This window comes from Pocillopora verrucosa, chromosome 5 (genome assembly GCF_036669915.1).
Source record: "Pocillopora verrucosa isolate sample1 chromosome 5, ASM3666991v2, whole genome shotgun sequence".
Taxonomy (NCBI): Eukaryota; Metazoa; Cnidaria; class Anthozoa; order Scleractinia; family Pocilloporidae; genus Pocillopora; species Pocillopora verrucosa.
The window spans coordinates 2915013-2925570 of NC_089316.1; the positions used below are offsets into that span (position 1 = coordinate 2915013).

Consider the following 10558-nt stretch of genomic DNA (forward strand, 5'->3'; position numbering starts at 1 on the left):
AGACAAGTGATGAGAATAAAGACAAATATCAATTATGGGATTAGTAATTGCTCCGATACCAAATTTTTCAGACTAACATAATGAGAATCATTTGACTGACAGTAATGAGAATTACTAATGAGATCTTGGGATTTCAAGGGTTAACAAACCAATTCATATGCACGGGCCGGTCATTTTGGCAATCAGTAACAAATATATCTCAGCATAATCAAACGTATAGGAAAGACCAGCATGAAAATTAAAGGAGACCTACGATCTAAGGGGTTTCCTAAAATCGAAGAGCACAAATATTACCAGTGAAGATGTCCTTCATGACTCTGTGTTCTACAACTCAACACATGTACATACGTGCCTTTTTTTTTTAATATATGTTACGAGTGTCGATGTAGAGCAGGGTTGTTCCTAGACAAAACTCAGGATCATCGATATCAGCAACAAACTTTTTATTTCCACGTAGTTGACTTCTTGTTTTTATAGCACTAAGCTTCTTCACAATTCTCTCTCTGTGTTTGAGGAAACTGTCACTCTTATATACATCAAGTATATGGATCTAGAAACTTCTCTAAAGAACTAAATTTAGTAGATTAACACGGTTTCTAAATTTGAATAATTACGTAAGAAATAGAACGTTCCAGAATGTTCTTTTTACCAGAAGGTCACGTCTAGATGACTTCGGGTTCTAGAATGTTCTATTAGAATGCTCTGGGACTTTACTTAGACAATTTTTCGTAACAATATATCATGGCGGCGGATCTTAATTGGCGTGACTGATATGTTTCGTTGCCTCTCTCATGCTTGATTTACCGTTGCTCTATTATTTCAATAAAGAGTTAAGATAAAAAACTGTTTAAAAACGCAATTATTTATCATACATCAGAGAACTCAAACGTCTATTTGGAGTTGAGGATGAAAGATAAGAATTTGCAAGACATTACATATACATAATCTCTTGGAGTCTTTCAAAACCAATTAATTATTATTATTTTAATATTCTGCATCAAAAAGTGTGTATGGATCTATGATATTGAACCCGTTTTGAGATTTGTCAGAGTAATATAATCCCCTCAAATCATTATAAGTTTTACCTAAAATTCGACTATAAACGCCGCCATTTTGGATCTTCTTTACTAACCACGCCTCTTAACCATGACATAACAAAATCTCTCTCCTTTTTTGTAACATCACTTGGCGATCTATCCAAGCAACTGCTAGGAGTAGAGCAACATGAAAGGATATTTTTCTCGCATTGTAGCTTTGTTTTGGCTCTTATTTTCTTTTAAATAATGGGGGCATGGGTGTCTACTTCTTTAACATTTATGGGGATAATTTCGAATAGTTAAATCTCCTTAATGTTTGATTGAGCAGTGTTGCCTACAGATAAATTAGATCCCAGTCACTCCTAAGGATTTAAGAGTTTAAAAAAATGATTTTGGAAAATGTACAGATGGATTTAGTGAACGCTCGGAGGAGGTAGCCCGATGATAAATGCTATCTGCTCTTTTGATGTTGTGTTATGATTCAGCTCCTTTTTAGTTTCTTCAGGGTCTATTTGCCGCTTCCGCTTGCCACCGTACTGCGCATACACCTCTACCTGACTACGACCGGAAGAGCTGCTGTGAAATATGTTGAATCTCCATTTCAGCACTTTGTGATGGAAAGCTGCACGAACTTCACTATTTCTCAGCACGTGGAAGAGAAATATGAGCATACCCTACAAAAGTAAAAGGAAATCTTGTGTTTGACAAGGTTCCTTTATTGAACTATAATTCCTCGTATAAACTCAATTTTGTCAAAATCCGATAAAATAAACAGACTATTTCCTTAACCGAAGGCCTCGTGATCCAAATCGATAAATGAAGTGTGGGATTAAAATGGTTTTCTCAGAGCCCTTTTATACTCAGACCCAGACTCATTTGACCAAAGCGGCCAACTTACAGACATGCGTATAAGTAATTGGTACAGACCTGTGAAGAGTTAAGAATGGTAAAAACATACTGGAACACCAATCCTGCGTCTGTTACAGCCAAGAGACCAAATACCCACGTTAAACCCAGCAGAGGACTTAAAATAAGAAATGACTTCAGAGTTTTTCTAAAAGGGAATAAAACGCAAAACTGCTTTCACGTTACAATTTTCTTCTGGAGATATACCACGCTATATACATTTCGCATAGAGAATTATTTAACTGGAATAAAGAGAAATCGTTCGAACTATCTATTTAATCATGAGTGAATAATGGAAAAGATTCTCTTTTGCGAATAAGCCATGAAGGTCTAAGGAAAAAAGGCAAAACGATTTCATGTAAAACTACTTAATCTAAAACTTCATGAAAAAAACAACAACAACAACAAACAGATCCCCTGGCTGATTAACCTTTGATTTAGATAAATTTAAGAGCTGTACGAGCACAAGTTAATAATTCTGCTAGAAAGTTAGTATTTCATTTATGTTGGTATAAGAGAAGGCATATTTTGAGGAAAGATGATCATTCGGTGGCATTTTGCTTCTGAAACTCTAAAGAATTTAAGAAGTTTCTATTGTCGTCTACCTTAGTTACTATGCCACCGCAGACGGGTCTTCCTAACAAAAACATACCTGAAGGTTTTCATTTTTGAAGGATTAGGCTCATGGAGATTTCTGATTTCCCGTAACACCGCCATCAGTATTACAAAGTTGATCTTAACAAATGAGAAAAGTAAAATAAAGGCTTTAACCACTTGTCTAGATGTCATTCATAGTAGATGTGTCACCAAGTCAGTCAGCAAGCCAGTTAGTTAGTCAGTCAGAATATGATTAACGCATTTATTAATTTTTTCATTTATTGATCCTTCTTTCATTTATTCATTTACTGTTCATTCTTCGTTTTTGTCATTTCTGGCTATCAGGTAAGATAACAGTGAAAGCAAAGAGACGGTGGACTTACAATTGTCACAAATAACACAGGGACAATAAAGGCCCAGCTCAAACGCTTCTGGAAGGACAACCAGCAGCTGAAAGTTAATTCAGACGACAGAACTGTCTAAAAACGCAGCTTATGTGACAGTATCTAATGGAAATAAAAAGTTATAATGAAGAATAAAACGCCGCGTACTTACTAGTTTTCATTTGTGTAACTCTCAAGTCCTTTTCCACTGCCTGAGCCAATTATTAGAGAAATAACTATTGGTAAGATAGGGAAACCTATAGGATAAGAAATGGAAGCAGCTCAATAACTCAAGAACACATAGGCCTACAAGAGTTTAAAATGAAAAAAATCAGTTCAACAGGATGAGGGAGTACTACAAAAACAATAACAAATCAATAACAACAAAAAAATAACAACAACAAAAATAATTACAACAACAACAAAAGAAAAAAACAACAACAATAGACAAGATACGGTCAACCAGAATACAAGAAGGTCCGTTCCTATCATGCGTTGCAGTGGTTGTACTGGCCTCAGTATTCTCTTTCACATGAAACATGCATCGCTATACCAAGGAATATTCCTCTTTTCACTTGTGGCTAATAGCGACTCGTGCGATATTTTGTGGTATACAAGTAGATATCACCGTCATTATTTTCATCACCGTAGCAATGACATTATTACATTTCTTACCCCAGCCAAAGAAATAGAGGTATCGCATTTCCACTGTGTTGAATACTTCAACAATCATTACGTACAGGAAAACTCCCTCCAGAAGCATCCACCCAAACGCTGCCAGATAGAAGTAATGGAGTAAAACAGCCACAAAGATGCACACGGACTGAAATGTGAGACCCAGAAGTAGGCTGATAATTAGAGGCTCCGAGTAAATATCAAGCCAAGAGACTTTGTACTTCATAGAGATCTTAGACCAAAATTGGTTCCGGACAAGGGAACTCGACTTCTAGAAATACGCAATAGTGTAGACTGAAGTAGCGAGAGCCAAATATCTAGCGAAAACATGTCTTGAAATTTCTAGTACAAATTCTCTCTCAGTGTTGTACATATACCGCCGTACGGGATGCTCAGTTCATCCTGGAGAGAGATCACTTCGGGCAGTAGGTGTTCCTCGCTTACGAAGAACGAAGAAATATGTGATTTCAAACGTTTGTTAGCTCACCTTATTACTCGTAGCCTCGATTCCGGACAAAAATACTAGTTGAGCAAGAAACAGAGCTGTACAAAGGTTTAGCCTGACTTGGATTCCTTCGGCTTTGATCTTCCTGTTTAAATGCATTGAATAAACGAAATGAGTATGACATTTTTCCTCGCAACCACCTAGTAGTCTAGAGCAAACGCTACTGGGGAGGAATGGACGAAAGGTGCCTATATACTTTGTAATTTATTATTGGGTTGTTCCCAGCTTGTATTCCATTACTACGAAATATGTTTAAAAGTTGATTTTAGTAGGTATTTCTGTGTCAAAATACCTCAACTTCAGCCGAAAAAAAACCGAGAGATTTTTGGTGCAATGGTTCCTCAATTACTAATCTCGTCTTGAAACAATTTTTTTAAGAAAAAAAAAACAAAACCAGACAACTAGTGCGTTCTGCAAAATAATATTTCTCGCACTTTGATAGTAATTTACGAATCTAGAGATTTACCTTGCACTCATGTATAGGTAAGACATTTTTTCTTCTTTTTTTTGCTTTTGATTTTTGTTTTTTGGTAGCACTCACATAAATGTCACGTAGACGAAGATAACCATTACTTCCCCAACGAGGGACAAGGAGCAACCAACATAGGTGATGATGAGCAATGCCCTTCTGTGCTCTGGTGGAATATTATCCTCCTGAGAATCATGAGAAAAGAAGGAAATAGGTGGAAATGAAATAAAAATTGCAAACTGGTTTGGAAATTATGATTAAAAAGTTTTTACTTCGTTAAACATGGAACTTTCTCCATGATTAGTCCGTCCATAAACGAATAAAGGGGGAGAATGTAATAAGCTTAGGAAATGCCAAAAAAAATTCGAGACGCAATCACGGGAACGACAAATAACCTTAGGAGGATGTGCATAAGCGACACACATATTTTTTTTTCTTAGTTCCCGACAAAGCTAATTAAGACAAGTGAAAAGAACGTTTATAACATCACACCTCAATGTCCTTGTATTGCATTAGAACTGCGAAATTCGTGAGGTGGTTACAACTGCAAACGGTCGATAGCATCGAAGAATCATTCAGTACCATGCAGCCATCAGTTGACCATGAACCGTTTAACGAGCTAAAAATCAGTTGATCATAAAATTTGAATAAGAAAGAAAGAAAGAGGCAAAGAAAAAATTAAAGAACTTTCACGAGCACCTAATGTAAACAAGTATATAGATATATATACAAAAAACAAAATGACCTACCTGAAATCCTCCATCCAGAAGACACATTTCCTTTCAACAGCTTTTGGATCAATGCTCGACTACCGGTGAAAGAAGCGTAATGACGTTATGATGTGAAATGGTCCACGTGATGAATTATACTACTTTTTCCATCTAAGCCCAATTCCAATCCTAATTCTCTAGCCGATAATTACATCAAAAAACAATACAGTTTATTTTACCTCGTTGTGACTAAAATGAATGATGATTTTATTTTGAATAGTTTCATTCTGGGGAGGGTCAAGAACAACTCCCACGACATCGGAGATCAGTCTGTAGCTACAAAGACAACATAAAAAAATTGTGTGATTATTAGAGAAGTTGAGTGTCAAATATCCAATCTGGGATTGTATGTTTTTGCTTCACTCTGCATCGTGATTTTTTCGGAAAACTTGTACCACTCTCTCAAACAATCGGATGCAAAACTAATAACAACAATTATTTGGTCCTCTGCGTTTTCCCTTCAGTTGGATTGGGCAGCTTTCTTGGTTTTTGTTTGAGTTCTTATTGGTTGCTAAAGGGTATTTTTGGTTTTAGTTTTAAGACACTCAATCAAAAAATGCTCGATCACATCACTAGCTAATCTTATATGAGTATATATCCAGACATTTTGACCATTTCCTGCCATTTTCCCCCCAAGAATCTGAAAACCTTAATTTGCAAACTGAAAACCTAAAGTTTAAAGGAGCTTTCTAAATATAAAGTGCTGTTTACCGGTATCGGTAAAGTTTTAGCATATGAAAATCTCCTCCCATTTATGCCCTCCCTTGAGACGCTATTGAAGAACAAACATTTCAAACAGTAATTTTCCACTCATCCAGAAAGGGCTCTCTTAACATACATTTAATGGGTTCATCTGAACTAAAAAATTCGTACCTGCTTCTGTTATAAGTCCAAAGGCTGTCTTCATTACTTGCCTTCTGGTGCAACAATACTGCGATAACCCTTCCTTGAAGAATGGCAAAAAAAAAAAAAATAAATAAATACTACGTAAGTAAAAGTTTGCCTACTGAACACAAACGATAACTTCGCTATTTTTTAAACACCAGCTGATCATAAATGTTAGCGCTCAGAAGAAACCACAATATTTACCTGCGTCTTTAAACACTTTGTGGGTGATAATAATTCTGACCAATCGGCTTTCGCTGCTGTTGTTATTTGTATCAAAACTTATTTCAATATCAGTGGAAATTCCTTTCGGCACTTTTCTCAACTTAGTATCTGATATTTCAGAGAAAAAAAAATCAGAAAATTAGTACAAAGAGAGCGACTAACTTTACCAAATAAGCTTTTTATCGTGGGCTATGACGCTACAGAATTCAAGACGTCATCCAAGATGGCGGCCATCTGACAGCCACCATTTTGGAACCCATTTCAAGACAAAAAAATAGGTTTTATTTTGGCAGCAATCGTCTCGGAATTTGATCTTAAGCGACCGAATGATTCAGAGGATTTTCAGATATATTTCATTGATTTGACTTAAAATCTGACGGGTTTATTGAAGAGGACATCTTATTTCTTTTCATGTCGCACGTTTTTATCATACCATTATCATTTTTATCAATGATACAGAAATTAAGGCCCATGTTGACACAATAGGTACTTACCCAAATCTGATCCCGTATCTATGTAATAAATATCATTCCCTTCTCTACAATAGCTTTGACAGCAGTTCAGGAGTGTATCCACGATTTGGCAGCTACCGACCAATGTACCATTATGCTCTTCACAAGACCAGGAATATTGTAACGCCTTTGATGCAACGGGAGAACCATGGAGAGTTAAAGGGTTATTTAAGCCAAATACACCTAGCTGAACTGAGGGCAAGGATCCCTTTTTTTTTTTTAGAAGTGTATGAAAGTATTTTACCTGCAAATTTATATGAGTTCCTTTACTTCGTGAGCACTTTGAAAGCTGTATGAGAAAAAGCAAAAGAAAATGTTTCATCAGAGTCAACTTATGAATTAAACGCATTATACTGATAAATCTTTGTTTTCAAATACGCAAAGCCACTGAATATACCATGATTTTTATTTACCAGATATTGGAGGCAATGATCTGAAAAATCACCATAATCAGGCTGACCTGGATCATCTATAATGATATTGTAAAAGAAGAATGAATGATCAGCAATTGCCTGTGTTTTGTCTGCTACACCTCGGTGTTACCCTTTAGCTCCCAGAAGTACGTAAGAGGCAGCGTTTTTTTACAGTTTTCGATACCTTAGCTGATCAAAGAATGGTAAAACCAACGCAAAGTTGTCTTTACAATTCATTTTACAGATCAACAGGGGCGTGTATAGCATCAACTTTTTTTGGTAATTTAACGAGTCCAAAATTGACAGAAATGTCATGTCAAGGTTCCTTTTGGGGTTTTGGTTTGAGCTGACTGGAATTCTAAACAGAAATGATCTATAGGCACAGAAAAAAATCTTCGTAGAAAAGGTGCAATTAAGAGAAATTATCTAAATATTGATAAAGATCGGTAGACCTCACCACTCAGGTAAGAAGTTAAAACAGGAAGTGCACTGCTGCAGTTCATAGACTTCAGCTTCATCGCAGATTTACTTATGGCATAACAACGATCCGCGGGCCCTGTTCTGTCCACAAGCTCTGGGGATACGTCGACTGAGTTGGTAGGTAGAAGACCCCATTGCAACAAACCCAGGTTATTGCGTTTTAGAGCAGTCCAGTAATCTAAGTCAGACGACAACTTTGTCTGAGCGTCGCAGAGTTGTTCTATGCTTTCAATTCTTGCCACGGGAGCGCCGGATGTTAATGGATATTCGCTTAAGGCCGAAGTCCAGTCAGAATTGAACAAATCAACTTTTTCGTAACTAATATTTGACGAGTGAGTTTCTGAAAAGCGATAGAATGTTTTCCATAAGCTAGGCCTTAAGAAAATAATATATTTTTAAATAGGTGCTAAGTAAAGGCTGATTTTCATATTTGGGAAAACCCTCACTCATCCTAGAAATTTCACTATTTCACGATGTTTTGACCATCCTAGATCTAACCTAAGGTAATAAAAGATTGACGCAAGGCGACAGATTGTAGCGATTTATCAACCGCACTAATTACTCGTACACTTCGAAATCGGTACAATCCAAAGGACAATCAAATGGCAGATCGACAGTTCGAAGAAGTGTAGAAGTCGTCTTAAAATTTTTCTTAAAACTTTGCGAGATAATTGATTTATTGTAGAATGCATTTAGATATCTGATATGCCACCTTAATATCCTCTGTACTTCGTTTAGTATCAATCCATTGAACTGATCTATCAAAAGGTAGACCACCTGTACGATGCATCAGTCACCGCTCATTTAAGATACCTTTGTAAATGTTAAAGTCGGGCATTAAACCATATCTAAAATTATCCTTGGTTCATTTAAAAGTAAAATCAAATAAATACAAATTGCATTTTGAACTCAATACTAATTTCCTTCTCTCCGTCTACTCATTAAATAGAATATTTTTCTCCCAATGAGACATAAAAGAAGTTTTTATCATTTATTTATTGCTATCAAACGCGAGATTTTTCTTTACAGATGAGCCTACAAATTTAAGATTCACTTCACATCATATATCTTCCCCGACCTAATGCAGCCCAAAACATAATTCTAGGAAACATAATTGGCGTGATGTCATACTATGTAGACATTGGCATGGCGGTTATCTTTGGCAGACACTGTATGCACTCCTAAATAGATAAATAGCATTTTTATCGAGCGTTTATTTCCGTTTTTTTACGTTTTTTAGGAACCTATACTAAAACTACATGACAATAACTGTCTCTTACTTAGAATTTTACGCTGAAGGAACTGGAATATTATGGATAAATAACTTTAACTCTTGACCATAGACAGTCCATTTAAAGTTCCACATGCAGTAACGAGGAGCATCGAAGTGGTGTGCTTATTGTGATTTTTGCTGTTCAAAACAGACGTATCCGAGACAAACTACGATTGGGTTTAAATTAAATATTATAAAGTGAAGCGGGTCCTTAACTAATTGGATTTCGCTGAAGTTAAATAGCATATGATAAGATAACGAAAGTAGATCTGATTCAGAGCGGTGAAATAGAGCTTCAGAGCTTGAAGATGATATTGATGCCGTAAAACTTCTGAAGTTTCGAGGAGAGCTTTGTCACTAGGAACATTTCCAATGTCTATGATTTAAGATTTTTCTACGGATCAAGTTTTGAAGGCACTTGATATTTCCTGAATAACAAATACTAATGCTAAAGGACCATCCATGTCAAAACAAACAGTTCACTAGAGGGTTATATTTAACAATCAAAAAATATTAACCAGTGACAGAGACTTGCTTTAAATAGCAGGAAAAGCAAAAGAAAATAAATGAAAATGATCTAAAAATACCAAGTTTTTATTTAAAAAATGTTCTTTTGCTGTATTTACACGTTGTCTAAAATTTCGTGTTCGTTGCAAGAAAAGTATGTCGCTTGATTACCTTTCAGTGTTGAATTAATAATAACCGTATATCCTCTTCGTCTTTAATTAAAATAGAAAAGCATAGCACAATATCACTGAAAAGTAGCTCTTACCTTGAAAGAAGTGAACTAGCAAAGTCAGTAACATTTGAAAACGCAACCGAGTTGAATCCTGTCCCGCTTGATTCATCTTCCATCCGTCGGTTGAACTAACGAGGAAACTGGTCTTATTTAGACGCATACATAAATTAAACCATCTGTCAAAAATCCATTAACGTAACTGAGCTTCTAGACTTCGCGGTATATTTCAACTACGATCAATTCTGCTGAAATCCGCGGATCGATTTTCAGGAAGTTTAATATCTGTAACAGACTGTCGAGATGTGATGCATTACTTGTGATAATTGTTCTCACGAAAGAAATATTCTAAACCTAAGTTTAAAATATATTCACAGTTTTAATATTATCCTTACTTCTGTTGCTTTCCGGCTGGCAATTATAGGTTCTAATGTGCACTTCGAAATAAATGTATAGTCATACAAATGGAGTGCAATTACTCCATCGAATTGATATTCTTTATGTCGAATTGAGTGAGCCTGTAAAACGGTGATTCAAGTTTTTTAAAGGATTCAGCAATTCTTCCAGGTGTAAGCCAAATTCGTATATTTGTACTTGTATATATTTTCCTCGCTGTGCAATCGAAATTAAATTTTCGAATCCGTGACTGAACATGGCTATTTCAACGTCAGTCAGGTTTCATAATGACTGTG

The 10558-nt window shown here is 35.9% G+C and overlaps 1 protein-coding gene across 1 annotated transcript; it reads right to left on the bottom strand.

Annotated features, from left to right (window-relative positions):
• Positions 1-426: 426 nt before the first annotated feature.
• LOC131768583 (adhesion G protein-coupled receptor L2) lies at positions 427-9996 on the bottom strand. The gene is made up of 18 exons (XM_066167822.1): positions 9903-9996; positions 7835-8197; positions 7378-7433; positions 7209-7253; positions 6947-7091; positions 6432-6560; positions 6216-6288; positions 5522-5618; positions 5322-5380; positions 5065-5191; positions 4645-4757; positions 4086-4188; positions 3599-3746; positions 3096-3180; positions 2924-2990; positions 2596-2678; positions 1965-2091; positions 427-1711 (listed from the first exon to the last, which is right to left on the bottom strand). The coding sequence occupies exons 1-18, from the start codon at positions 9976-9978 to the stop codon at positions 1451-1453; spliced, it is 2157 nt and encodes a 718-aa protein (XP_066023919.1). The 5' UTR covers positions 9979-9996; the 3' UTR covers positions 427-1450.
• Between the last annotated feature and the right edge of the window lie 562 nt (positions 9997-10558).

What these genes read in the sequence shown, in the direction of transcription:
- LOC131768583 (XM_066167822.1), bottom strand. Translation starts at nt 9,978, where the DNA reads ATGAATCAAGCGGGACAGGATTCAACTCGGTTGCGTTTTCAAATGTTA. An exon ending in TGGACTTATAACAGAAGCAG is followed by an intron (nt 5,619 to 6,215) that starts GTACGAATTTTT and finishes TTGTCTTTGTAG; the next exon opens with CTACAGACTGATCTCCGATG. An exon ending in TGCAATACAAGGACATTGAG is followed by an intron (nt 4,758 to 5,064) that starts GTGTGATGTTAT and finishes CATGATTCTCAG; the next exon opens with GAGGATAATATTCCACCAGA.